A 26,146-nucleotide genomic window follows, 5' to 3' on the forward strand; every position below is an offset into this window, starting at 1 on the left:
GATTGAATATGCTTTTTCTAATGAAGACCCATAGTAAGATCTTAATTGAATGTTGTTTGTGTTAATTTAAATTTTCTTTAAGTTATACTGATTGTTTTTATTTTATTTTATTTTTCTTTTTGAAGTGAGTTGTTGTATAGTGATTGTTTGTCCACAATCAATAGAGAGGAGATTATGAGCTTGTCAGGAAGCAATCATTTGGTTAGTAATGTGGTTGATGCGTGGTCTCGAATATTGAATTCTGAAGAGAAGTGCAAGGGTCCAACTTCTGTGCATAGATTCTTCTTCTCTACTCTACCATTTGTATGTGTTTTTACATTTTGATATATTTTTTTGTTAAAAAGAAATTGGATTATATTAATATGAATGTTGTATTTTTGTATATGTTTTACTGTGTACTAATAAAGGAGTTCCTGGAAGTACCAAGTACAGCGACAGACACAATGCTTTTTTTTGAGAGAATTAGTTATGAACTTCATGAGGCTAAAATAAACAGTTTAGAGAGTTATCACTTGGTAATTATATTAAAAGTAAATTGTGTTTTACTTTAATTGTTGTTTGTAATTATTATGATTGCTAATGGTTTTTTTTGTAGGTATTCTTTCCAGTTGTTTATGCTGCCCATTTCTATGTTTTCGTTATTAACCATTTTACTGGAAAGATAGACGTCATTGATAACAAGGCTCTTGATAAAGGCGTAACAGTCCATAGTAAATATAAGGGTTTTGCAAAGGCTTTGGTAATATTACTTATCTGTTTTTTAGTTTTGTTATTGTGTTCTACATATTTACTGTCATGTTCAGAAAATCTAAGTGTATGTTCTGAGTAGTTGATGATTTGTTTTAATATTGATAAGATGTTGTTCTATGTTTTTCAGGTGAAAGCATATTATCTTTATATAAAAAGAGAGAGCCCTAATTGCTTGAATGATATCAGTGCATATGGTTCAAAACATTTGAAGTTGAAGTGGAAAGAGTCAAGCAATAATGATGATTGTGGTGTTTTCCTTTTGAAACATATGGAATCCTATTTTGGACAAGAGGAGTCTGAATGGGATATTGGAGTTCGAAATAACAATGTGAGTTTTTTTTTAATCTTATTTATTATAGGATGTTGTTATTATTTTGATAATGTTAGTAATAATGAATGGGATATTGTAGGTTGATCAGTTGAAGAATTTCAGAATTGAATATTGTTGGAAGATTCTGTCAAATTCTGGAAACAAAGAAGTTGTTGTTGTAAATGAGAAGGCCTTAAAATGGAAGAATGAACAATTAAAATAATTGTATATTCTGCAATTGTTGTAATTATATATGTTAGAACGTAAGACATATTATTTTGGAACATGAAATATATTATTTGTAACATGCACGATTTTGTTAACAGTAATGAAGTGTTTGAAACACATATTTTGAATTGGATTGGTGAATTAGTGGTTTCTTTTCTTGGATGTGATATCTCAGTTTTGAGAAGGAAGGATATAATGAGAACCAAATGACAGCAGTAAAATTGATTATGGTGATAATTATGAAGATTGGAAATGGGTACAGGTGATGAATATTGTAATTTACAGTGAATGTTGAAATGGAAGTTAGATATTTAATGGTGGAATCAGGTCTATTGAGCCAAACCTTGAATTGTGATTTTGTTCAACTGAATGTGTAGGATTTGTGAATTTCTTGAGTAGATTGTATATATCTGTTTAAAGTGGAAAGTTGTGTAGGTTAGTGGCTTGTTTAACAAAATATGTGTAATCATATGTAAATTAATCAGAATAGCATTAGAAGGTTGAAGTTAAATTTTAGTGCTATACATGTTTAGATGCAATATAAACATGTTAGATCCAGTTTGTCATCAAAATATTGTACCATATAAGAAAAAATTTATGTTTCAGCTTCTTACATTGGAAAAAAATTATTGTATGTTCCAAAAAAAGATCGTATGTTCTAAAACATGTATCATATGTTCTAAATCTTATATGATATGTTCTAAATCTTATATGATATGTTCTAATCAATATATGAGATCAGTTCTCTTTTTCTGGACAGTTTCTGCTATCATGGTTAGCAAGAGGTTTACAGACTCTGCATAACCTCTTTTTTTCTGGTTTTCCTCAACAGCTTTCTCTCTTTCACCCTTCAATCTTTTATCACTGTTTCCTTTTGGAATATGTACACCTGTACCTTTGTTAATGTCTTGATTTTTTGAACGAGTTTTGTTTTTCTTAGTGTCTTTTTGAGTGTTTTTAGCTTCTAAATCCATTCTGATTGCTTGAAACTTCTTCACAAGATCCTTTATATTTTCCTCACTACCTTGAGCTAAATAGACACAAACATTAATCGCTGACCATAGTTGATTCAGCCATGTTTTCTTATCAATTGTAGCAGCACATTCTTCCATAAGATTTCCTTGCAGATTTATATTTTTTTGACTTGTTGCTAATGTAGTCCATCTGTTAAGCACATACCTTTTTGTAAAATTGATTCAAGCATTTTTGCCTTCCAAACCCACACCATGTGTCTGCATGGTAAGCCTTGTCTCTCAAACTTCTTGCACGAACATTTTGTTTCGTCTTCAATGTTGCTGTACGTAACCTGAAAGGTTTTTGATGTCCTTTGCTCTTTGATAGTGTAAATTTCAAAAGGAGGTTGTTTATAGAATCCTTCTATTCCACAAAAAAAGATCCATTATAAACCTCTTCCTGAAACTCATAAAAGACAGTGGTTGTATAAACATCAACTCCATGTGTTTCAATACCCATTGGTGTTTTGCATACAGGTCTTTTATGTTTAGCTTCATTGTCATTGTGAGCTTGGTTATGCCTTTGTGCATCCATTGCACTATCAAATCTCATATAAAATTCTACAAGACTTAGATGAGAATTTGTAAAAGCAGTGAAAAAGTTGTTCTCACTCTCTGACCTTGATGTAGTTCTCATAATTCCTCCTAGGAACAAGTCCCTGAAATACGCTGGAATCCACATTTTTCTGATTTCAAATATTTGACATAGCCATTCATGTTTCTCCAAATTAAACTCTGAAAGGATTGCTTTCCATTTTTCATCAAATTCTACAGGTTCTATCTCAACACTCCAAACAATTGGTTGAATCCTTTTTAAGAAATTGGTTTCTTGCATAATTGTACGACCTATTAAAAGAACGAGTTAGTATTTTCATAATATACAAATATTTTGAACATGCGAATAATATATTGGAACATACAATTTAATACCTAATCAAAACATATAGTAGAACAGTCAAGCAGTAAAAAATTTAATTGTAAACAAAGTTTTAGAATGCTTACCTAATTTATCATTCATCTTTTTCATAATGTGCCACATGCAGAATCTATGTTCTGTTTTTTTGAAAACATTTTTTATTGCAATCTTCATTGCTGGGTCTTGATCTGTTATTAAGCATGTAGGTTCATTGCTTCCTATTGCATTAAGAAACGTTTTGAAAACCCACTCAAATGATGCAATATCTTCTTTAGCAATGAAACAAGCAGCGAACGTAACACATTTTTTGTGGTGGTCTACTCCAGTAAAGGGGCCAAAGATCATGTTATATCTGTGGAAATAATATAAAAAAATTTGTAAATAAGAAAACTTATTAAGAATATAAGAATAAGATTTTAGAACATGCCAATAATATATTGAAATTCATTAATAAATATTTAGAACATTGCAATAAGAAATCAATACATATAATATAATACCTGTTTGTTTGGTATGTTGTGTCAAAAGATACCATATCACCAAATAGAGCATAATTCTTTCTACAAATTGGGTCTGCCCATAAAGCTCTACAGAGATGATCGTCTTTATCCATATCAAAGTCAAAAAAGAATGTAGACCATAGAAGTTTTTTCTTGTTGAAAATGTCAATAAACATTTGGGCATCTGACTCATAAATGTAAGCCTTTAAATCTCTGTGGAAGTTTTTGAAATCCTGCTTAGATGCACCTACATTGTTGTATCCTCCAACATTTTCTTTTATTTGTCTGTATGTTCTTACGGGTCCAACATTCATCTAAAGAAAAGACATTAAGAGATTTTATAAGGAAAGTAAATACAATTTGAAATATTGTAGATGTTATGTTCTATGTTTCACTATGAACTGTTAGAAATGTACAAGTAAAGATGTTTGTAAACATTTTAAATTTATAATATGACTCACCTTAGAATTATCAACAATCATCTTCTTGTGTAGTATTGTCAGATTTCTTCCCTGTTTTTGAAATTTCATACATCGTGGACTGTAAAGTGGGTGTGTATGTTTCTCTTTTAAACGAAAGACAATATATTTTCCATCATTGCAGTACTTTAAAACAATTTGCGCTTGACATCCAACACGTGTTATTAATCTTCTTCTTGGTATGTGTCCTTCAATTTCTTCAACAATTTTTTTCTGCTTATGGCCTGCTTTATTGCACAAACAGTATTGAAAAATGACAAGATTTGAGTTTTTTCTTTTTTTAACTGTAGATTTTCTAATATTAAATCCTGCTTCAGTGGTATATGCTTTGTAAAATTCAATACCCTCATCAATAGTATTAAATTTTGTTCCTATAGTAGGTATTTTTTCTGGAGAGCAACATGGCTTCCATTCTTTTGTTCCTTCAGGAGTCTGCCCAAATTCTACTTGTTGAGTGTAGGATATAATTGCAGTAGTAGAATCATTAGGCTGCTCTTGATTTGACACTACATTTAAGTTGAATTTTTGAATATATGTGATAATATATAGAACATATGAACAAATGTTTAGAACATTAGGTACAGTTTGAAGAATGTATTGAACTATATATTTCAATATACTCAATTTTATTTTTTCAACAATTTTTAGAACTAATTATAAATAAGAAACGAATAATATGTACTATTATCTATAGAACACATGAACAATTATTTGGAACTAGCTTTTTTAGATTATGAAGAATGTTAATTGGGAATGTACCTCTTTCTATAGTTGAAGACAGAGAAATTTGATGATGATCATCATTCTCCTGTAGATCATTGTCTATTATTTCATGCAAATCCATTGTTTCCATCTGGATAGAATCTGAATTATTTCCAATTTGTTTCAGATTTAACGAATTTCTGAATAATTATAAACATAAGAAACAGAACAGAGAATAATATTCATTTATAGTTGTTGGATATTTCATTACCTGATTGATGCTATTGAGATCAATTGCTTTCAATCTTTTTGTTTGAATGTAGATCGTCTTTTTAATCTGATTTGCGATTTTTGAATGACAGAGCCATGAGGAAGGAGGAACGATGATGAGGAAGGAGGCTGATCTAATTAACGAAGGAGGATGGATGATGAGGAAGATCTGAGGTTGAATTACAGAAAAATGATCTGAGGTTGAATGACAGAGCCATGAGGAATGAGGAACGATGATGAGGAAGGAGGCTGATCTAATTAACGAAGGAGGATGGATGATGAGGAAGATCTGAGGTTGAATTACAGAAAAATGATGAAGATCGAAGTGATGGAGGAGGTGCGATTGTTGATCGTGATTTTGCGATGATGGAAGAATGATCTGCGATTGTTGATCCTCAATTTGCAAGAGTGAAACGCTGTAGTTTTGTAATTGGGATAGGTTGTTGTTTTTTTAATGTATAAAACTACGTAGTTTTGGGGTGGTTCTCACCTAGGGGAGGGTTCTCACTTGATCCCTCCCATATATATATATATATATATATATATATATATATATATATATATATATATATATATATATATATTCAATCATAAACGATAATCTAGCATATGTTCATAATAATTTCTTTAAACTTGAATTTGCATATGGAGCAAAACATTAATGCAGCGGATAAAAACTAAAACATAATCGAAAAATCATCCATTCAAAACCAAGCTCTGATACCACATGTTAGAAATCTTAGATTTCATAATAATATTAGACAAACATAATTGCCCAGATGTTTGAATAAGATGGCTTTCACAAACACTTAATAACAGTGAGAAAAGCGTACCTTGATCCATGACGATTACAATCGAGTTCTTCTGGAATCACGAGAATTGTGTTTCTCTCACTTAATCCTTTAGACTTTACAGATTTTCTAGATGGAGAGAAAATGACTTTTAGATAAGTTAGAGAGAGGACCAATTCTGATTTATGTTCTATAAATATACATTCCATCAAGGTATCTCTTCATCCATAAGGTACATTTTCATTAATGAAACAATAGGATTCAACGTACCCTTTGGTTAATCACACATGATGATTGATCGTACCCTTATGTGAACTGACCAATATGATTTATTGTTTTATTTTATCAAAGCATATAAGTATATAATATACTATGACCATGTTCTAACTTGATGTAAATTATGGAAACCCAACACTTGTTACTAAACTTGGTATGTAATCAAATTTGGTTGCATACTTTTTCTGACACTAATGGAAGAAATAAAGCAAGAAGACATAGTTTTAGTTGGCTAATATTATATAAGGTCCTTCCTGTTTAATATTTTTTTTTGTTTTTTAACCCTTTCAAAAATGTGAAATAACAACTACTCTAATATGAAGTAACTTTTAGGTGTAGTTTATCCTAGGTGGCACTCCTAAGTTACTATCTCCTATTAGAGATGCTCTAATAAAACAAATTATTTGATTGGACCCTACCTATTAGGTTGCTCAATTGGGTACTACTTATTGGAACGACACCGTTTTAGTTAGTAGACATTAGAAAAAATTAAAACTCATCTGATCCCTAATCTTCTTTAACCTTGGGAAAGAACCAGAAAGCTCAAATTTTTCTTCCACACAATGGCAGGCTCTCAACATATACATGGGATTTTATCTGTTTATAGATCTCAGTGGGGGCAAGTGTCCCCATTGCCCCCACTGTAGATCCGTCCCTGGTCTCCTGTATGGATTCAGTATAAATTATAGTTTATACTATATAACAATTTCAACAATTTATTACTTATTAATTGTTAAATCTAAAGCTAATTATAATCAGAGACAATTAAATTATACTAACTAATAATTAATAAATCTAATTTAGTTCGGTCGGTTCGGTTAATTTGATAATTTTAATTTAAAAACCGAACCGATCAAATTTACCAAATTATTATAAAAAAATAAAATCGAAACCGAATGTAACAGACCAAAAAAACCGAACCGAAAAACCAAAACACTTTAGTTCAGTCGGTTATTTCAGTCCAATTCGGTTTTTGAACACCTCTAATTATAGGAGGATAAGTTATTAACTTATACGAATGAAGTTACTATGTAACAACGTATTCGTATGCAGTAGTTTTTGTTCCTTGTGTTTTTTAACCTTTGATCTTATCATAAATTTTTTGAGTAAATTTTAAATAAAACCCATATGGTTTCATTAATTTTCAAATAAAGGACTGTGGTTTACTTTTTGTCAAAACGAGGATTGATGTTTCGCACTTGGATTAATGCTATTAAAACCATCTTTAACGACTTGAAAATGAAAATTTTCAAGAATTAAAGTTGTTCAATGTCATATTTTCTATGGAACTACATTTTCGATTTTCGAAAATCATTTTTTTGAAACTTTTTCTCTCTAAACCTTAACTTTCTCTCTCTTTATCAAACGTCATTTAAATAATCTAAAAATAAAAAAGTTGAAGAATTAAAATTGCTTAGAATATTAGTAGTTCTTAAAATATGTCATTTTTTAAGTTGTCAATGGTGATTTTAATAGTGTCAATCGAAAAAGTCTTTATTTTGCTAAAGTTGAAAACCTCAATCTTCGTATTGACAAAAAGTAAATGACAGTACATTATCTGAAAAATGCGAGATTATTCCCGGTACAAAAAACCACATAGGTTTTATCTGAAACTAGCCTTTAACCCCGTGCGGCCTTATAATATTCTGGTGAAAAAAAAATTCAAGCAAGTCAATATTTGACGCAAATGAAAGATGTAGATATATTTTCTATTAACCGTCAAAGTTTAAATGAGATGAACAACAAATGTGGAAACTGATATAAAACCCACTTCTCCTCCAATTTTATCGAACTTTATCTGCTCGACTTATGTTTAAGAACCTAAACATCAAATAATTTAATTAGTAAATAAATATTAAATATGAACCAAGAACACAAATAAAATAAAAAAACCTTCCCCAACCCATTTGAACCCAACTATATGATTTTCTATTTATGGCTAAATTCTCACCAGATGTCTAGGTCTGAAATTAGAAAACCAATTATGAACAAAGAAATTAATGAAGGATCTGAAATTTCTTACCAGATAATGAAATCTGTAAAAATTAAAATTAGAAACCAATTGGGTATGGAGCTAACTCGGACATGGCGCACCCACAGCAGAAACGTCGAGAGCCACGGCAAGACCGAAGTCACGAGAAAGAGCAAAAGAACCTAAATCCGGCCACTCACAGTATGATAACACAAAGAAATCAAAAAGAAACTCGACAAAATGCAAGAAACCAAAGCAGCGATCCAAATAGAACAGATGGAAATCAATAGAAACTAACCAGTGATCCAAACAGAGCAGATGAAAACAGACGAAAACAGAAATCAACATACCCTGCAAACGATAAGTCAGCGAGAATTAGAAAGCAACGTGGGTTAGAATTAGAAACCGTTTATAAAGTATCAGCGGTTAAGTCTGATTTCCATAAACGTCCACGATCCTGCTTACAGAAAAATAAAAATATATGAAAATTAAAGTAGCTTTAGAAAAAAGACACATCAGCCAAATCTTTAAAATGCAGCCACATCAGCAATTGTAAGATCCAGCTTTTAATAGATAGGTAGATAGATAGATAGATTTACCATTTTTTTTATATTATTATATATATATATTGTTTTTCATTTGCGTGTGAGAAATGCGAGATTATTCCCGGTACAAACTCAGTTTCCTCTTCTCTTCGATAGATTACAACTCTGGTTTTCAGCCTTCTTCCTCCTTCCGATTCAGTCGAGAGAGTCTCATCTCAGAAGGGACTACTACTGGATTATCACGAACCAAGTAAGTGATCGGACGGCTAACAGGACAAGCAATTTCACTTTCTATTGATCGAATTTATTTTGAGTGGATTTCAGTGACCTCTATTTCTTTTTTACATAGGACGAAATATCAATGTTCATTCTGTCATTAGTCTCATTTATCGAATCTTCAGTTATATCTTGTAAACTAACTAACTTCTAGATGGCTAGTTTTAATTCATTGTATGATTCATATTTGATTAAGGTAACTGGCTCTGTATGTGTGGTAGATCGACTGACTGCAACTGTTGAAGACAGAAAAAACGGCACTAGATTACTAATTTACAAATTCACCTACCATTGATTACATAACTTGCAGTATAGAATGTTCATTAAGACAATGCTGTTTTAAACCTTGAGAAGCCTCTCATAATTGATTAGCAGCAATTACATAATAGGTGAGTTTACTCATTTTCTGGAATTGGAGGATAATGCTTTGGTTTGAAGATCTTCCAATGTGTTTGCTGTTGTTCATGAATCTGTTGTAAAGTTGCAGCTTAGTTGACCTTTTCTTTTGATTTTTCCTTGCAGAAAAGTTTGAAGTGTATGATGCAAAAGACACTGTGTTGCTCGAGAAAAAGCGGAGGTAAAATTGTATGTTATTTAGCCTTGTGTAGTTGTACTACTAATATTTAATTTTGTAATCCTATAGTTGTATTATCCTGTTCTTTGATGAATTGGTAATTGATTTTAACAATAGGAGATAAAGCATCATCACCAGAAACAAAAGCCCCAAATTAAAAAGCATTAGTATGACAATGCTATCTAATCTTCATTGCATTACCAATAAAATTTGTCTAAAACTGAACCATAGCTTGCCCAATAACATCATTCAGTACTAATGAGAGATCTAGAATCATTTTTTAGAGAAACAACTTTTTTCACCGTGCAGATCTGATGCCTGTATACTATTTTGCTGAACCATGTCTATGTTCAAATGCCAAATCTGTAGGTTTTTTTAATACCACTCAAAAGCAACTAGTGGTGAAGCCATAATGGAGAGCTCTGTGGCAATTTACTTATAACTTTTTCAGCTATTTTGATCGTGATGATGAGTACATCCTTAAGTTTTCTTGGAGAGGTCAGTAACAATTTACTAATAATTTTCTGGTAATCTAGATAAGTAGTAATGTGATATGGATTCTTACCAAAAAAAAAAAGGTAATGTGATATGGATTGCTTTAAATGTTTACAAAATCTATGCTTGGTCTCTGTTGAGAAAATGTAGTCAAATGATTGCTCTATCATTTTTTGTAATAGGTTGCAACTCATTTTTTAAAGATTACATGATAAATAACTGATTACAAATATGCATATTATAGTAATATTAGACGTAAATTACATACGTGGTGTACAACATTTGCCCATATTTCACAATTTGGTGTACAACCTCTTTGACTTTTAGGGAGGTCAAATTGCTGATGTGGCGTGTTGACTGGTCACAATTACCGGCCGTACACTTTAGTGGGAAGTCCAAAAAGTTGTACAGTTTTGTGTGCAAAATGAAGGTTGAAAAATGACAATACACCATGTATGTAACCCATAATAAAAATATCTGCTCACATCAGGCTAAAGCTGTGCTTGCTGTAAGCAGCTTGATATCTTCAATTAATAGCTTCAAATTGAGATAAGATGAGCCATTTTCCTCCACTGCTATCTTTGTCTTCATACTCAACTCCTTTGCTCTTCTTCTCCTCTCTTCACCTTCCTCTCCTACATCCATTAGCTTTGATATAGCCTTCGTAACATCTTCCTTTCTAACCGAAACTCCGATTCTGTCTTCCTCCCCCCAAACAACACTTACCTCTGCCCCAACCTTCACACCGATCTTCAGCACATCTACAACTAGCTTTTCATTGCAAAACTGGTCTGCAAAAAGTGGCCAAGTAATCATCGGTACTCCTACGCTTATCCCTTCTAATGTTGAATTCCACCCGCAATGTGTTAAGAATCCGCCAATTGCTGTATGTGACAGTACAGCAAGTTGCGGTGCCCATCCCCTTATTATAAGGCTTCTCCCTTTAGTTCTTTCTTCGAAACCTTCTTCTTCTATCCATTTTTCTAACTCGGTCGTTTTCTCGCCTCCTCTTAAAACCCAAACGAACGATCTATTCGATGCTTCTAAGCCTAAACCAAGCTCTATCAACTGCAAAGTTACCAAATTACAAAGGCTACCAAAGCAAACATATATTACAGAACCTTGTTGTTGCTTGTCAAGCCATTTCAAGCATTCATCAGAATCTTGGATAGACATCTTATCACCTCTTTGAATCAGATCCAGATTATGTTTGTTGTTCAGCGAAACCGGACCGATACACCATACCTTGTTATCATCTCTTGTCTTTTGGTATTGTGGAAGAAAGTCTTTTTCCAACTCTTCAAATGAATTTATTATGAACCCAGACGATACCTTTTCAGCAGCCATTATTTCTGCTGTAAAAGCATCAGTATTTGAAAGAAATGCTCCTGGGAGTTGCTTTTTGGTTAGTTGGATATGAGGAGGCAATCCAGGAATTGAGAAGTATTCAGATTCCGAATTTATACTTCCAAGCATCCCGGAATGGTATACCAAATCCATAACTAACATACAAAAGCAACTAAAACCATTGAAAGAAATTCTTGGAACCTGAAGATTTGTGGCAACTCGACTTGTGTAGGGAAAGTTCATATCAGAAATGATGCAACTTGGTCTTGGCTTTATATCTTGGAGTAATCTTTCCACTGGTTCTTGTAGCAAGTTGGTTGCAAAGAAGAAGTCCATGCTTGTTCCTAAAGAAGGTAGCATGTCGAGATTCTCGCAACCTTTTGGCAGTCCAGCTTCTTCTGCAGGAAATTTGATTTCGATGAACTTGATTGGGAGCCCGGATTCTGCAGCTCGATCGAGAGTTTGTTTGACGATTTGCATTAAGAGGGGTGGTGATTACTGTTACAATAACTCCATTCTGAGCTAACAATCTGGCAATGTCAATCATGGGGATCATATGACCTTGGGCCAAGAAAGGAAACAGAATAATGTGCAGCTGCTCAGATTCAGAAGCCATGAAATCAATATGTTGGGTACTACTGAATTAGTAGGCTAAATAGGTACGTCTCTCTCTCTATATATGTATATATATACTCGTCAAAATTAGGAGTGTTGAAATGGGTTATCATGTTATATGATCTATGTATTTCGTATGATTATATTGATATAAAAGATGAAAAAAGAAAAAATAATAGTATAAAGGGGAAAGTTCAAATAAAACCCACGTGGTTTCACTAATTTTCAGATAAAGGACTGTGGTTTACTTTTTGTCAAAACGGGGATTGAGGTTTCGCACTTTTAATAATGCTATTAAAACTATCTTTAACGAACTGAAAATGAAAATTTTCAAGAATTAAAGTTGTTCAATGTCATATTTTCTATGGAACTACATTTTCGATTTTAGAAAATCATCTTTTTTGGAACTTTCTCTCTCTAAACATTAACTTTCTCTCTCTTTACCAAACATCATCTAAATAATCTCGAAATAAAAAAGTTGAAGAATTAAAGTTGCTTAGAATATTAGTAGTTCTTAAAATATGTCATTTTTGAAGTTGTTAAGGGTGATTTTAATAGTATCAATCGAAAAAGTCCTTATTTTGCTAAAGTTGAAATCCTCAGTCCTCGTTTTGACAAAAAGTAAACCACAGTCCTTTATTTGAAAATTAGTGAAACCACATGGGTTTTATTTAAACTTTACCCTGGTATAAATGCATCGTGTCAGTATAAATTGTTTAATGAGAACCTATTGAAAATAGATGCTTTGCTCCAATAAATTTTGGAACCTTTTGGTCACCATTACCAAGTGAAGTTAAATGGATGCAACAAAGTCTAGTTTGATTTAAAAAGGAAAAGGTTGTCCTTTGTGTATGTTTTGTGCATTTTGGATTCGGCAGATTAAATTTCTGAAGAAATGTTTTAACATATAAAACATAGATAACTTCTAGGAAATTATTAGCATTTATTAGCATATATACAAATAAATATAGTGTGTTATTAAAGTAACATTACACTATTTACTAGTTAGAACTAAGTTGGTAATGCAGACCCAGTGTTTGAAACAATTTGGCAATAAACCTAGAAGCTCTGACACCCATGATATTTTGATAGAGAGGAAATAAACTTTCTTTGTTCATTTCATTGCAATAAATAATCAGTTACAAAAGGAAAAGACAGAGCATATATATAGTTCAGGAAACAAAACAGTAGTATTCATCTAGACCCTTGGTCACTCACGGTTAGATTTAGATTTGTTAAATTGAAGCCTTATAATGCTTTGAATTTCCATATTAGGATTTTAATAAGTCTAGATCTAACGGTAAATTAGGGTTCAGGTGAACATTACTGATTAAAAAACATACAACGGCAAAGAATAAAGAAAATGAAATAGTGTGCCACTTGACAGTAGTATAAACAATACGATTTAATAGAAACAAGCTCATTATATCTTGCTATAGACTAACATCAATTCTAACAATATATAAACAAGAAAAGATAGAATTCAATTTCATTAATTTCCATGTTTAGTAAAACCTTGTACCACTCCCCTCTACCTCTAAACTTAATCTAAAGCTGCAGCATTGATTTGATCAATTCAATATAAACATCCAAAGAAACAACTTCAAAAAATACAGTTGGTTTTCAACTTTAATGCTTGTATCAGGTGTACCAATAATATCAATGGGTGTTGCTATTTACCGCCCCAGATTACTTATTACCACCCCTATTTGGACAATTTTATCCTTTTCATATATTTTTTTCAAAAATTGATTTTTTTCTGAAAGAGAATCTGCATGTCAGATTCATCCGCCTAGGCATAAATTTTTTTTATGAAAAATCAGTCAAATTGTTTGTTGCGAAAAATGCAAAATCGTCACAAAAAATATGTATTATTTTCATGACTTCTTTGATAAAAAAACGTAAATTTTAATGTTTCTGAGGTAATCATCCATTTCCGGAGTTCTCGGGTTGTCACGCATCAATTATTTTCATAATTTCAATTATTGTTGTTCGGGTTTGTGATTTTGGAGAGAGAATTTTCAGTTTTTGATCAAAATTATGAGAAGGCAAAAAGTCCAAATGAGGGCGGTAATTACCAATTCATGTAATTTAAAAGTAAACAATTTATTAGTCCCCATCTTTTTACGTAATATACTGTTTAATCCTCTTATTTTGAAAAACACATCATAAGGTCTATATCTTTTGTGAATATTAACCATTTGGTCATTTTGTCTAGTTTTCTTAGATTTTTAACCGAACATATCTTAGTTTTCAGGATAGCCATAGTAATTACAAAATGATCATGTTACTCTGTTATTTTCTGTCTCTCAGCTTACGCCAAATATAACAGTAAAAAGGAAGGGACTAATAAATTATTTACCTATAATTTAATAATACATCAATTCACATAGAAGCTAATAATTTGCTAATACAATTTTCTATAAACTTTTGGAATCTGCCGAATCCAAATATTACCAACATTGTATTGCAGGCTAAACAATAAAACTCCAAGAATCATTTCTTAGAAGAATATATATATATCTTTTCATTCTAAAAAGTACAGTCAAATTACTTTCAATGGCTTCTAAATCTCAGCAACTACACTTCATTTTATTCCCTTTCATGGCCCAAGGCCATATGATCCCCATGATGGAAATAGCCAAACTATTAGCTCAAAATGGAGTTCTTGTCACACTAATCACTACACCTCTTAATGCAAATCGGCTCAAACAAACTCTCGATCGTGCTCTAAAATCCGGCATTCCAATCAAGTTTGTCGAAGTTAAATTCCCTGCAGAAGAAGCCGGACTACCAAAAGATTGCGAAAATCTCGACATGTTAACTTCATTAGAATCAGGCAAAGATTTCTTCTTTGCAACCAACAATTTAAAAGATCCAGTGGAAAAATTGATCCAAGACATGATTCCAAAGCCTAATTGTATGATCTCTGATATGAATTTATACTACACAAGTCAAGTAGCTATCAAGTTTCAAATTCCAAGAATAGGTTTTAATGGATTCTGTTGCTTTTGTATGTTATGCATGGAGAGGATATACAGTTCTGATTCTGAATACTTTTCTGTCCCTGGATTGTCTCATCCTGTGCACATAACCAAACAACAACTTCCGGTAGCTACTCTCCGAGACATGGCTTCCTTTAATGAGGAAGTAATTGAAGCTGAGAAGGTAACATATGGAATCATAATGAATACTTTTGAAGAGTTGGAGTCTGTATTTGTGAAAGAGTATAGAAAGATAAGCGGTAAAGTCTGGTGTATCGGTCCGGTTTCACTCAACAATTCGGATCTGATTGAGCAACCCGATGAATGCTTGAAATGGCTCGATGAGCAACAATCAGGTTCGGTAATATACGCATGTTTCGGTAGCCTTTGTAATTTAGTAACCTTGCAGTTAATAGAGCTTGCGTTAGGGTTAGAAGCGTCGAATAGGCCGTTCCTTTGGGTTATAAGAGGAGGCGGGAAATCGATAGGGTTAGAAAAGTGGATGGAGGAAGAAGGTTTTGAAGAAAGAACTAAAGGGAGAAGCTTTATAATAAGAGGATGGGCGCCGCAACTTGCTATACTGTCGCATGTAGGAATTGGGGGATTTTTGACACATTGCGGGTGGAATTCAACACTTGAAGCGATAAGTGCTGGGGTGCCTATGATTACTTGGCCGCTTTTTGCTGATCAGTTTTCGAATGAAAAGTTGGTTGTGGAAATGTTGAAGATTGGTGTGAAGGTTGGGGTAGAGGTTATGTTAGCTTGGGGGGAGGAGGAGGAAATTGGAGTTGTGGTTAAGAAGGAAGATGTTAGAAAGGCTATATTGAAGTTAATGGATGTAGGAGAGGAAGGTGAAGAGAGGAGGAGAAGAGCAAAAGAGTTTAGTGTGAAGGCTAAGATAGCCGTGGAGGAAAATGGATCGTCTTATCTCAATTTGAAACTATTGATAGAAGATATTAGGATGTTAGTAGTAAGCAAAACCTTACCTTGATGTGAATTGTTACATTGTATGTACCAAACCCGGTCCAGAGCGGGTGGAGTTCGGTAGAAGGTTTGAGCAATGAACCACCGTAAAGGATGGTAATGAGGAGTATGAATAAACTGAATCCCACATCGAAAATTTAGGGAGACTGATTGTGACTTATTAGTAAGGTATATTCAATACATGTAAACGCGGATAATATCTACATAATATTGGAGTAAATTATTATAATATCCATTGGTTGTCGTTTTGTTTTGAGAAGAATTGCTTGTTGTTAGTATAGAACATTAATCTATCAATTATCATAATATATATGTAATCATTTGGTTTAATATGATTTATCTTGTATTAATATATATGATGATTGAATTTGTTTCTAACATTTTTGGAGAACAACAATTTAACTTATAGTTGAAAACAGATTAATGTTGATCCAAATGGTATAAACTCTATAGTTAAATGTTAACATTTTTCAAGTAAATACATATAAAAATTACTAAGGAAATTAATATTAACTCTAATGTATATTCCACTTTTTTTTCTTTACTTGAAACTATATTAACTCTAATAAATTCTGGGGAATTTTCTCTGGGCTTAGGTTCGCTAAAAATTTGGATTAAAAAAATCTTTTTGTGGAATCAGATAACCTTGAAGCAGTTAAAATTATCTCTGATAAGAAGGCTTTATGCTTGGGCAACCAAAATTTAGTAAAAGGGATCAATAGGTTATGTTCTTCTTTCGATTCCATCATCTTTGAGTATGTCTGTAGGGAGCAGAATAGGGTTGCTGACCGCCTTGCTGCTGAAGGCCAGACGAGGATGCTGGAAGTTTCTACCTTCTCGTCACCTCTGGATTTCCTTTATTCCCTGCTTTCTGAGGATCGAGTTGGTGTTAGCTTTTCCAGTCTAATCCCGGGTTAATGTTTTGGTTTTTGATTTCTTTGTTTTTTCTTTCCTTTGCCTACCAAAAAAAAAAAGAATTGAAAAATAATTGTTGATAATTACTTTAAAAAAGAATTAGTTAATATTTATCGGTTACCATTTATATAGCAAATAACTAACTTAAACATTAAACAGTAAACAATAATTGAACTAAATATATTATAAAATTGATTTTAATTAATTGTGATTAGACTTTTTCATAGGCATGCTAACCCGTCTAGCTAACCCTTATTGGGTTGTTCTTAAATTTCCAATTGATGAGGCTGTTTAGGAGGGGTTAGCGAATGCCAATGCTTTCGGTGCACATGACTAATAGTCCTTTTTTTTAGATCACCCTCTATCCATTCCATGTTGAGATTCCTTTGATGCATTTTTTTTTGAGGACAAGTTCAGGCGATATGATCTCCATTAGAACATATCATGTAGTCATGTCTATCGGCATGTTTACTTGTCTCATTTGCTCCATTTAGATCAGCTCGCATTACCTCCATTTGCATAGTTGATGTGGCGCGCCTACAATAGATCGGTAAACTATTATGTGTGTGTTATGGTTATGATCTTTCTAAGTGCTTTAATTCTACTAGACGCCACGTAGGGGCAAGTGTACCCCGTCATATCAAGTAATAATTCTGGTTAAGGCTGGGTATCGAATCCACGGGATTTATAACTACAAGTATTAAACTACTCAGTTTTACACATTATCTAAGCGGTAAATACTTTAGGCTTGAGTTTGGTGACAACTACAAACTACTCCTAAATTAGGGGTGAGACAATTTTCATGTATTTCAAGCCCCTTTGGAATGATACGGGTAATGATAAGTTATAACATACGACAAACAACTCAAAACATATACGGTTAATAATTTACTCTTGCAAAGACAACTATGTATAGATCGAACAACTCCGTGAGGTTCTAGGGTCGTGATTCCTTCTTAAGGAGACTCTAATTCTTAGGATCAGAAACTAAGGCCCGTAAGTTCCGTGGCTCGTCAATTCCTACGGTTTTCGGATTGTCAATTTCGATAAGGCAACACCTATGTGATTCCTAGTAGATTTCGGAGCTCGTAAGCGACCTACACAATAATCAATTATAAGTATCAAAGCAAGTAATAAATAATGACACGTATAGTGAAACTGAAATTGTAGATCATATATTATAAATGTGGAACGTGTAAGTACGGAATGCAACCAAGCCTGGTACATAGAAAGAGTAAAAGCTAATTAACAAGTAGAAAGGGAAGAAGAATAGACCCTTAGAACTAGCTAACCGGACTCAAAGTCGTCTCGTAGGAGTTGGAGGTGGAACTCTCGAGTTTGGTGAATGCGGATGGAAGTCGGCGGCGTAACAGAAGGATTATACAAAGCTCTCAAGGTGTAAGGAACTTTAGTACATGGAAAATTGAATTTGATAGAGTTTTCTTACACAAAAATCTCCATATCTAAATGAGTACCAAGCACTCCTATTTATACACAAATCAAGTTTGGGTCATAATTGTAATTACATTAAGTAAGAAGACTTTGAATGTGAAGAGAAGACTTTGAAGGAAGACTTTGAATGTGAAGGGAGACTTTGAATGTGTGTAAAAGTGGTAGGAAGACTTTGAATTTGATGTAGAATAATGAAGCATATGATGCTTCATTATTTGTTTATTTTCTTCCTTGCATATTTCACAGCCATGAAAGATTTCCTAGGCTTCAACACGTCCAACAATTTAGATTAATTATTTGAGTCTGTTACACTGCAAATTTGGAGATGATATTATTAGTCACTTGTTCATCTTTCTCTTAGCTTTCCAACGCATTTTGAATCGCCTGAATCCGAGTTCGTATGAGGGAGATACAATGAAAATACGAAAATGTGTCAAATCTGCCCTCTATGTGGGATACCTCAAGCTCCGTGTGGATGAGCTGCTGAAGCCTTGTTTCTGTTCTATAAAAGGTTCAATCTCCGCGTAGAAAGGGTCACGCTCCGCGTGAATGAGTTTCTGAAGTTTATCAAACATTTCTCACTGCTTCAAGCTCCGCGTGGTACATGTTATGCTCCGCGGGGACTGAGTTGACCAGTTTTCATCGCCTTTTCCATCTCGTACGTTTATCCTGCAAAGAACAACTATGAACACCGAGATTACTTGATTTATTTATTTACTTTATTTATAACAAAATGAGATTCAAAATGACGAAAATTAACTAAAAGTACATACTCCCTCCGTTTTTTATTATATGACGTTTTGGGCTTTTCAATTTGTTCATTTTTATATGTCGTTTTGTATTACCAATGCACTTTTTACAATGCTTTCTCTAATTTGCCCCTATTTATTGTAAGAGAGAAATATAGTTATTAATGCAAATGATCTTAATTAAGCCATAAAAATTAATACGAGAGAGAAACTTTGCATAGAAAGTAGAGATCTAGGAGAAAAGTATTAAGGGTACATTAGTCATTTTTATAGTCTCATTAATATTGCATTGGTCTTGATGAAAAACCTTAAACGACATATAAAAAAGAACGGAGGGAGTAATTTATTACTTGTTGCTAATTTATTGAAATATGCATAAAACTAGCACTAAATCTAATAATTTAACTTAAAGTAAACCGTAAATTATCCCAAAAGATAGGGACAAAATGTCCCTATCAATAGCGTGCTTTGCTCTCAAGATATTCATAGATTGCTAAACGGAGCCAATATTCTATATGAGCTTTTTCGTGATCTCATCCATAAACCTATGCTGCTCATGATCTAGAGATCCTAAGAAGACTTCAATTTTATGCTATGATGCTAGAGCAATAAGCAATGGTTCCAGCAAGTTGTCACTGGAGTCAACGAGGCCACGATTTCTGGTGTACATGACTGAAGTACTTGGGATATCTGAAATCGGTCGAATGACATGTTGAAACACAAAACTTTTCATCTAAATCATGTCGAGAGGTAAGTCTACGCTCACTGCAACACTTGATGACTCTCAAACTGTGACGTAGGCTTGAGAAACTGAAGTTGATTCACCTGATAAGGAATTAACAAACTGTTAGAGGTGGACCGACGTATGACATCCTCTAATGCTTAAATCAACGACGTTACTAAAAGTGAAGTAAGCATGATTTAGAAGGCAGAGTGAAGGAAGATGTATACCTTGTGCCATTTGTGAATGACTGTTTATAGATATGAATGAAAGGTACATACTACTGTGTTAATCTTCACGTGGTAATACCTGATTGGCCCACATATCTATACGCTTTTGTAACTGTCACCCTTTCCATAAGTTACGACGCTTCTTAAGGATTAGAAGCGTATATTTGGAATACGGCCAAGTGATTGGGACACATGTCCTCATGGCCGGCTTCAGCATTTTAGAGACACTAGACAAGGCCGGTCCTTACATTTTTATGACCCCTAAATAAATTAAAAATTGTACTTAAAAGCTTAAAATAAAAAGTTGGGCATATTTCTAAAATATCATATTATATGGTCATTTTCTAAGTATGAATGGGTATTTTAAATACATTTATAAAAATTACTATATATACAGTAAAAAAACAATTCGATCTCTTTTGGCCCAGGTCCTAGGCAGTCACACTTCTGTCCTATGCTCAGGCCAGTCCTGACCCTTAGCAACTCCTATACTCCTTTTTTTTTACAAATTTAAATCTAATATATATAAAATACAATTAATTTTTTACTCAACAAAAAGAACCAATTAAAGATCAAACTTTTTGAAAATTTTGCAAATAACGAAACAATTAATAGATATATTATTGTTAGATTGTATATAAATTTATCCCTATGGTAATCAAGCTGCGAATCGTCTTGCCTGTTTTGGCAAATCTGCGTCAGCGTTCCACTAGTGGCATTCTGCGCCTTATTTTTGCCAATCTCATGTTTTCGATGACCTTTGTAATGTTGCTCATATTCGTTTCCTTTAATTTTCTCCCTCTTTTGTAATTTTCTATTTTTTATTAATAATATTCAGGGTTGGTTAAGTGCGTTAGAGGTGTCAACCTAGTTGGGATGTCTGACCTCTTAATCGCGTCCCAATCTTTCACTAAAAAAAGTCTCGTTAATGAAAGATGATTTTTTGTTTCATGTGCAATTTTATGTTCTGGCTATCCTACGACCTCGAGCATTCTGACAACCCAATAAGGCTTTCATGTTACCTAAAAAACTCATCATTTATTAATGACATTGACATAGTATTGTTTGGTGAATCTTGGCTTTAAAATTATGCTATTTTAGTACTGAATTTGCTTTCCCCAATAACCATATAGCTAAATCTGTAACGCATCCCTATTAATGTTAAAAGAAAATTTGTAAAATAAAATTTGAAGACCTTTGTTATGCTATTGTTAAGAGACGATGACTAACAAAAAAAAAAGAGACATTATTGTATTATAATTGAAAGTAATTTTTAATTTTATAAAGAAAAAAATTAATTTTTTGGATGGGAAACCCTCCTAATCGGAAAGCTCTAAGCAGCTGCCTATACAATCTTTCTCTAGAACCTTCCATGCATGTCCCTAACAGTCATAGGATCTCTTATTGGTCCATATGTCCAATTTCTTTTAAGTCCTTATTTGATGTAATATCACTAAAATATTAAAAATCATTGGTGTATTAATTTGAAATGTTGAAAGGTGTTACCAAACACGTCCTAACATAAAAATTCAATCTCAAAATATTGATCTCAATAATAAAAGTTCTTATTTCAGATGGAATCACCATTTTTTATTTTCTAAGTTACTATTATAAAAAAAATTGCTCTCTCTCAGGGGCGGATTTAGGGGGGAGGGGGGGGGGCATAGGGGGCATTTGCCCCCCTTCACCCGGGAAAAATTTTTTTTTTTTTCTCCCAAAACGACGTCGTTTTGGTAATTTGTTCTAAACAGCAGAAACCTAGCAATATATTAATATATCGCTTTCTTCTCTCTCCCTCATATCATCGACCCTCGCTTCTCCTCTCCCCCCACTCACAGCAAACGCACACACTCCTCTCCTCCTCTCCTCCTCCTCCGTCCGACGCGCTCCCCTGCCTCCGGCCGGCCGTCCGCCCCTGATCATCTCCTCCAATCTGCTGTTAGTTAGTTTAACTTCTTTTTTTCCTTTAATTTAAATTTTAGGTTAAATTAATTTTAGGTTAAATTCATTTTAGGAAAATGGATATTGATTGATAGTTTATTTTGTTTGTTCTTAATTTTAGGTTAATGGATATTAATTTTAGGTTATTCTTAATTTTAGGTTAATGGATTGAATTGGTTGAATTGATTTGGTATTTATTGAATTGAATTGAATTGAATTGATTTGGTATTATTAATTGAATTGATTTGGCATTATTGAATTGAATTGGTTTAATTCATTTATGTAGGTTAATGGATAAATTTGTGTTTAAAAGAGCACGAAGTTCGGTTGATGAATTAGCTAGCAGTAGTAGTCCTAATGCACAAATACTTCTCAATTCAAATACTAGTGTTGAGTTTAACCCAGATGATATAATTAGTGATCCTGGACTAAAAAAAATTTACAACCCCTCCCTCAATTTCTGGATTCACAAGATAATTAAAATTATTTAGAATAATTAAAATTATTTAAAATGTATTTACTTATGAACAAATTTTCCATGTTATGTCCCGACACCCTACCAGAAAAGCGGTGATGAAGAGCATCATATAGTATATAATAATGTGAATTTGTACAAAAAGAAGCTCAATCACGTGGATGGTTATAGAAACTTCCCAATTTTATACTAGCACCAAGTGAAAGTGAACAGCTAAGAAAATAAAATATAAATATTTTATGTTATGGTTTCAGAAAAAAAAGAAAAATTTAAAATATAGAGTCACATTGCAACTTCTCTAACATGTTTATTAATAAATTTACATTTTTTTTATTAGTTATGTGTAACTATTACAAACACAACAAATATTTTAAACAAGTTGATAAAAAAAATTATGATTGATTTATGCATAGCAGAATTATCTTTTAGCATTTTAATAGATTTTTTTTTTTATAATTTTATTAATAATAAACTAAATATTTTATATATAATTGATATTTAAAAGTCTAGAGTGACAGTTAAATACAAATTAAGTTGTTTTTTTTTAATTTTTCAATAAGGTAATGCTAAAATTGATTTTATTTAGAAACATTAAACTTAAATTGATTCAGATAACCAAGAAGCGATTAAAATGATTTCTGAAGGCAAGTCTGTTTGCCGGAATAGTTTGAATATTATTAAATGCATTAAAAGGATTGGGTCCTCCTTTGAGTCTATTAAGTTTGTTCATATTTATAGGGAGCAGAACCGCATCGCGGACCGTCTTGCAATGGAATGGCACTCTGGTTTGTTGGGTCTTTCTACATTTTCTTCTCCACCGGGCTTCATTTCTTCTTTGATCTTGGAGGATGTGGTGGGGGTCAGTTTTCCTAGGCTGATCCCGGGTTGAGTTGTTTTGTTTGTTTGTTTTTTTTTTCTTTCCTTTTCTACTAAAAAAAAACTTAAATTTATATAATTTTATTGGTTGAAATTAAATCTGCATTTTTTCTTAAAATGTTAGGACTAAATTTGATCTTTATCCAAATATAAAACTTTTCACAATTTTCTAAGGCAAAGGGCATCATTAGGTCTCTAATCTTTTTTTTTTTTGTTCATTAAGCTCTTAATCTTTTATTTGAATACATTAAGTTCATGATCATTTATTTTTGATCCCATTAAACCATTGCTTATCAAATTAGTAAGTTGTGAACATCTAATTCTGTTAAAAAAATGTTATTAATTTTATTTGTATTTAAAATTATAAAAAATAATAATTTTACATTTGAATTAAGATTTTTACATTTTTTCTATAGCCACGTTACACATCTAAAATTGATTTCAAACAGTGAAAAAAAATAAAAATTTTGAATGCATTTGCAATGAATAACACTCCGTTAACCGAGTTCTATGTTCAAAATTGATTTTTTTGTTCATTAAGGACTTAATTAGACAAAAAAAAATGATAAAAAACCTAAAGGCAAATTACATATGTGGTGTACAACATTTGTTATATTTTACATTTTGGTATACAACTTTTAATTTTGCACATAAAAGGGTACAATCTTATGATGATCTTCCACTGAAATATACAACCGGTAATTGTGACTGGCTAACATTCAGTCAACACACCACATCAACAATTTGATTTCCATAAAAATAAAAAATTGACCGGCCAATGTAAAGTTAACGTGTCAGGTCAGTAGTTTTGACTTTAATGAATGTCAAATTACTAACGTGACATGTTGACTAGTTAAAATTACCGATTATACACTTCAATAAAAGGTCATCAGTGTGAAGTATGACAAATGCGGTACATCATTATATAATTTACACAGAACCTAACGATGCTTTTTTAAAAAAAAATTTGAATTGTTTATTTGGAAATTCAGATTATTATTCGATAAAGATAAGAGATAAGTGGAATTTATGAGATGTATATCACCAAGTACTGAAAACTCTTTTCTTCTTTCATCTTCTTATCTGCGTTTCCTCCATCTTTTTCTTTCCCAAATGGCGTCTGAATCTGAAAAACTACATTTCGTGTTATTTCCTCTGACGGCTCAAGGCCACATGATTCCGATGATTGACATCGCCAGATTATTAGCTCAACAAGGAGTTATCATCACAATAATCACTACTCCAATCAATGCTAATCGTTTCAGAAAAATCCTCAATCGTGATCTCGAATCCGGCCTCCCAATCAACCTCGTCGAACTCAAATTTCCGGCAGAATCAGCAGGACTACCAGCAGATTGTGAAAATCTCGACATGCTATCTTCGTTAGGCTTAACCATAGATTTCTACTCCGCATTCAATCTTCTACAAGATCCAGTTGAAACATTGCTTCAACAGATGAATCCAAGCCCTAATTGTATCATTTCCGATATGAATTTGCCTTACACAAGCCGAGTTGCTACGAAACTTCTTCTTCCGAGAATATCTTTCGTTGGATTTTCTTGCCTTTCTATGTTATTTATGGATAGAGTATACAATTCCGGGATACTCGAAACTATCAATTCCGATTCAGAATACTTTTCTATTCCTGGATTGCCTCCTCATCTACAGTTTACCAAACGGCAACTCGTAGGTGCAGTTATTCAAAACGGCGATGCGTTTGCTTCGGAAGTGGCAGCTGCCGAAAAGGTAACATACGGTCTCATAATCAATTCCTTCGAAGATTTGGAGTCGGAATTTATCCAGCAATATAAAAAGTTACAAGATAAAAAGGTTTGGTGTATCGGTCCGGTTTCGCTCATCAACGATAAACATAACTTGGATCGGATTCAAAGAGGCGATAGTACATCGACCGAAAAATCCGATGAATGCTTGAAATGGCTCGACGAGCAGCAATCAGGTTCTGTAATATACGTTTGCTTTGGTAGCCTTTGTAATTTAGTAACTTCGCAGTTAATAGAGCTTGCGTTAGGGTTAGAAGCGTCGAATAGATCGTTCATTTGGGTTTTAAGAGGAGGCGAGAAATCGAGGGAGTTGGAAAAGTGGATAGAGGAAGAAGGTTTCGAAGAAAGAACTAAAGGGAGAAGTTTTATAATAAGAGGATGGGCGCCGCAACTTGTTATACTGTCACATGTAGCAATTGGGGGATTCTTGACGCATTGCGGGTGGAATTCTACGTTGGAAGCGATGAGTGCAGGTGTACCTATGATTACTTGGCCGCTTTTTGGGGATCAGTTTTGCAATGAAAAGCTAATTGTGGATGTGTTGCAGATCGGTGTGAAGGTTGGGGCTAAAGTGACTGTGGTTTGGGGGCATGAAGATAAGATTGGAGTTGTGGTTAAGAAGGAAGATGTTACAAAGGCTATATTAGAACTAACGGAGGTAGGAGAGGAAAGTGAAGAGAGGAAAAGAAGAGTAAAAGACTTGAGTGTGAAAGCTAAGAAAGCGTTGGAAGAATATGGGTCATCTTATCTCAATTTGAAACTATTAATAGAAGATATTAGGATGCTAGCCGCAAATAAAGGTTTAGCATAATAAGCTAATATATGTATCATGTTATGCATTGTTTAACCCTTTGGTACTGAATTAGTTGATCTAATTAGCGGTTTTAAAACACTTTATAAAAGAAAATTTAGTAAGAATTTTGCTCCTTTCGCAAATTTCTGACTCCATCATTACCTCAAATTGTAAAGAAAATTTAGT

At 32.9% G+C, this 26,146-nt stretch overlaps 3 protein-coding genes and 1 pseudogene across 5 annotated transcripts; 2 read left to right on the plus strand and 2 right to left on the minus strand.

Moving 5' to 3' along the window:
- Positions 1-2,013: 2,013 nt before the first annotated feature.
- Positions 2,014-5,656, minus strand: LOC136208160 (protein FAR1-RELATED SEQUENCE 5-like). The gene is made up of 7 exons (XM_065998974.1): positions 4,956-5,656; positions 4,179-4,423; positions 3,718-4,031; positions 3,304-3,569; positions 2,696-3,147; positions 2,468-2,594; positions 2,014-2,318 (listed from the first exon to the last, which is right to left on the minus strand). Exons 1-7 carry the CDS (start codon positions 5,047-5,049, stop codon positions 2,014-2,016), a joined length of 1,803 nt encoding a protein of 600 aa, XP_065855046.1. The 5' UTR covers positions 5,050-5,656.
- A 3,184-nt stretch (positions 5,657-8,840) lies between these two features.
- LOC136208544 (UDP-glycosyltransferase 73C6-like) lies at positions 8,841-16,384 on the plus strand. Of its 3 annotated transcripts, none has more exons than XM_065999509.1 (4): positions 8,841-9,002; positions 9,551-9,613; positions 9,972-10,100; positions 11,677-16,384. In XM_065999509.1, the coding sequence occupies exon 4, from the start codon at positions 14,619-14,621 to the stop codon at positions 16,032-16,034; it is 1,416 nt and encodes a 471-aa protein (XP_065855581.1). In that variant the 5' UTR covers positions 8,841-9,002; positions 9,551-9,613; positions 9,972-10,100; positions 11,677-14,618; the 3' UTR covers positions 16,035-16,384. The 3 variants fall into 3 exon arrangements, with proteins under 3 accessions (XP_065855581.1, XP_065855578.1, XP_065855580.1); XM_065999506.1 differs by having other exon boundaries at positions 9,551-9,605; XM_065999508.1 differs by having other exon boundaries at positions 9,551-9,605; positions 11,754-16,384.
- Positions 10,429-12,060, minus strand: LOC136208543 (UDP-glycosyltransferase 73C1-like; annotated as a pseudogene).
- A 7,685-nt stretch (positions 16,385-24,069) lies between the features above and the next one.
- On the plus strand, positions 24,070-26,085 carry LOC136208542 (UDP-glycosyltransferase 73C1-like). The gene has a single exon (XM_065999505.1). It carries the CDS (start codon positions 24,416-24,418, stop codon positions 25,976-25,978), a length of 1,563 nt encoding a protein of 520 aa, XP_065855577.1. The 5' UTR covers positions 24,070-24,415; the 3' UTR covers positions 25,979-26,085.
- The last annotated feature ends 61 nt before the right edge of the window (positions 26,086-26,146 follow it).

This window comes from Euphorbia lathyris, chromosome 10, assembly GCF_963576675.1.
Source record: "Euphorbia lathyris chromosome 10, ddEupLath1.1, whole genome shotgun sequence".
Lineage (NCBI taxonomy): Eukaryota > Viridiplantae > Streptophyta > Magnoliopsida > Malpighiales > Euphorbiaceae > Euphorbia > Euphorbia lathyris.

What these genes read in the sequence shown, in the direction of transcription:
- LOC136208160 (XM_065998974.1), bottom strand. Translation starts at nt 5,049, where the DNA reads ATGGAAACAATGGATTTGCATGAAATAATAGACAATGATCTACAGGAG. An exon ending in GTCTTCAACTATAGAAAGAG is followed by an intron (nt 4,424 to 4,955) that starts GTACATTCCCAA and finishes TGTGCAATAAAG; the next exon opens with CAGGCCATAAGCAGAAAAAA. An exon ending in TGATTGTTGATAATTCTAAG is followed by an intron (nt 4,032 to 4,178) that starts GTGAGTCATATT and finishes TCTTTTCTTTAG; the next exon opens with ATGAATGTTGGACCCGTAAG.
- LOC136208544 (XM_065999509.1), top strand. Translation starts at nt 14,619, where the DNA reads ATGGCTTCTAAATCTCAGCAACTACACTTCATTTTATTCCCTTTCATG.
- LOC136208542 (XM_065999505.1), top strand. Translation starts at nt 24,416, where the DNA reads ATGAGATGTATATCACCAAGTACTGAAAACTCTTTTCTTCTTTCATCT.